Source organism: Sceloporus undulatus, unplaced genomic scaffold (assembly GCF_019175285.1).
Source record: "Sceloporus undulatus isolate JIND9_A2432 ecotype Alabama unplaced genomic scaffold, SceUnd_v1.1 scaffold_8712, whole genome shotgun sequence".
Classification (NCBI taxonomy): Eukaryota; Metazoa; Chordata; class Lepidosauria; order Squamata; family Phrynosomatidae; genus Sceloporus; species Sceloporus undulatus.
Window position 1 is genome coordinate 1 of NW_024811631.1, and position 2,726 is coordinate 2,726.

The following is a 2,726-nucleotide window of genomic DNA, read 5'->3' on the forward strand; positions in this document are numbered from 1 at the left end:
GGTGTGTGGCTTCTGGCAGCCCCAAGGGGGACCTTCCATAGGCTTTCCTTGGCCGAGAGAGCGTGGGTTCCCATGGCTGAGGCAGGATTCGAACCCTGGTCTCCAGAGTCCTACAGCCCAACACTCAATCCTTGTCCCCAATTATATATTGCTATATTCATATATCATCATCATCATCATCATCATTATGATATTTGCTCAGAGGGGGTTTGCATTCAACTGGTTCAACTGAGGCTTCTTGCCCACGGTCACCCAGTGGGTGTCCAAGTGGCTCCTTTGAATCTCTGGGGACCAGGGTTCAAAGAGTCCCATACATAGATGGATATATATTCCAGAGTGTGGAGCCATGGCCATTCAAGTGGCGTCCAGACAGGTGACTTTGGAAGCGCAGATGCCACCATTGCTGCCCCACTGAAGGCATAGGCATTTCTGCCAGTCCTGAAGCTCAGCCCCGCTTAGGTTTTTGTGGGCTTTTCGGGCTCTGAGGCAGGGTTCTGGAAGACTTTATTCCTGATGTTTCCCCAGCAGCTGCGGTGGCATCTTCAGAGAATGATGGCATGGAAGATATATATATATATATACACACACACACACACACACACACACACTCATCCCTCCATATTTGTGGCTTTGATATTTGCAGATTTGGTTATTCACGGATTTGATTAATATGTTCTCTCTAGGAATATCTAGTTCCTCCTCCAGTGCAACTCTATGGTCAACTTTAACTAAACGCCGCACTGAAAGACCTAGAGATTCCTAGAGGGAATACTCTGCTAGGCCTTTGTAGCTCCTCCAGTGCAACTCTGAGGTCAATGTCTGTTGGGCATGGACCACAAAGTTGCATTGGAGGACCTAGAGCTGCCTAGAGAAGACACTCCACTAGGCCTTTGTAGTTTCTCCAGCGCAACTCTGTGGTCAATGTCTGGCAGATGTTGACCACAGAGTTGCCCTGGAGGACCTAGAGATTTCTGGAGAGGTGTCATCTCAGGTAAAAACATGTTTTTCTTCTTTGTGGTTTTTCCCCTTTAAGGGGGGTCCTGTGCCCTTAACCCCAGGGAATGTGGAGGGAGGAGTGCATATACTTTTGGCTGAGAGGAAGCCATTTCCATGTTAATTCGTTTATTGTTCTGTTATTGAATGGCAAGGCCTATAGAGTGTGTATTTACTTAATGATCCATTGTCTGCTGGGAAACCCCATTATCCCTGGGGGCTTTTCATTTGCATTTGCTGGGTCTTGATTTTGGGGTTTTTTCAGGACTGAGAGCCAAAGTTTGTTCACTTTCAGGGTTTCTTCTTTCCTGTTGAAGTTGTCTAGGTTTTTCTGGATTTCAATGGCTTCCCTGTGCATCCTGAATAGTTGTTGGCACGGTCCAGAATTCCTTTCTCTAAAGATGCCAGCCACAGATGCAGGCAAAATGTCAGGAATAAATCCTTCTGGAACACGGCCATGTATCTTGAAAACCCCACAAAAAACTATGGATGCCAGCCGTGAAAGCCCTTGACTTCACATCAGTCCCACTTGCTCATGTCTCTCCCTCTCTTCCTCCTTTCCTCCTTCCAGGCGCCGAAAAAGAAAGCTGAGAAGAAAGCTGGAGGGGGCAAGAAGGGCAAAGGGAAAAGCCCGGTGGTGGATGCCCTTCCGCCCGAGGGCATGACCAAGGAGCAGGTGAGCAAGGCTGGGGCATGTCCACCATTTCATTTCCCATCTGTGCTGGTTAGGGCTGCTGGGAGTCGCAGTCCAACAGCATCTGGAGGGCTTCATGATTCCCCGCTCTGCTACAAAACCCCCCCAGAACCAAGTGTTTATTCAATGTTGATAAATATGCAGTTCCATTTTCTCATAGCCAAGTTTATTACATAAATGTCATCAATATAATTTTGCAGAAAATTTGCTCCATTAAAAACATCACTTCAGTTAAGAAATATAAGATTAGGTCTGTGTTTGACACGAGAAATGGAGAAAAAAAACATATCAGTGATCAAGTAATGGAAAGTTATTTCTGTATTTGTTTTGTACTGAATTGTTTGTTTTTAAATAAAAGGATAAAGTTAAGAAACAAAATTAAAAAACACTGCCCTCAGACCTTGATAGCAAAGGAGCCCTGCGCATGTACAACTTGTGTGCTATATGTGTGGGTCCCTCTTCATCCTCTCCATCCATCCCTGACATGGGCTGACCCCCTTTCATCGGTCGTGCAGCTGGACGAACACATTGGGCGGATCCGGGAGGAGTTGGACCGTGAGAGAGAGGAGCGCAACTACTTCCAGCTGGAGCGGGACAAGATCCACACCTTTTGGGAGATCACGCGGCGGCAGTTGGACGAGAAGAAGGCAGAACTGCGCAACAAGGACCGCGAAATGGAGGAGGCAGAAGAGCGTCACCAAGTGGAGATCAAGGTGAGGCTTTGGGGGGTCTCACCCATTTCTTCCCTCTTTGCCCCTTCCTTCACCGGAACAGCACTGAATCACCCACATTGAGTTGAGCTTTGTCAGGTGCTCTACAGAATGATGTGTCCTTGCTGATGGGTGTTAATGGGAGCTTGAGGAAATTGCTTTTGAGGATTCTGGTCCTGTGAGTTGAGCCTTGACCTCCTTTTCTCGTCTCAGGTTTACAAACAGAAAGTGAAGCACCTGCTCTATGAGCACCAGAATAACCTCACAGAGCTGAAGGCGGAGGGGACGGTGTCCATGAAGCTGGCTCAGAAGGACCACCGGTCCCAGGA

The 2,726-nt window shown here is 47.7% G+C and overlaps 1 protein-coding gene across 1 annotated transcript; it reads left to right on the plus strand.

The window, feature by feature from the left end:
• Positions 1–243: 243 nt before the first annotated feature.
• LOC121918331 (dynein regulatory complex subunit 4-like) lies at positions 244–2,721 on the plus strand (the record flags this gene model as incomplete). The annotated part of the gene is made up of 4 exons (XM_042444395.1): positions 244–373; positions 1,565–1,669; positions 2,203–2,400; positions 2,611–2,721. Coding segments are annotated over exons 1-4 (441 nt in total), but the record flags the coding sequence as incomplete, so codon positions are not given.
• Positions 2,722–2,726: the final 5 nt, after the last annotated feature.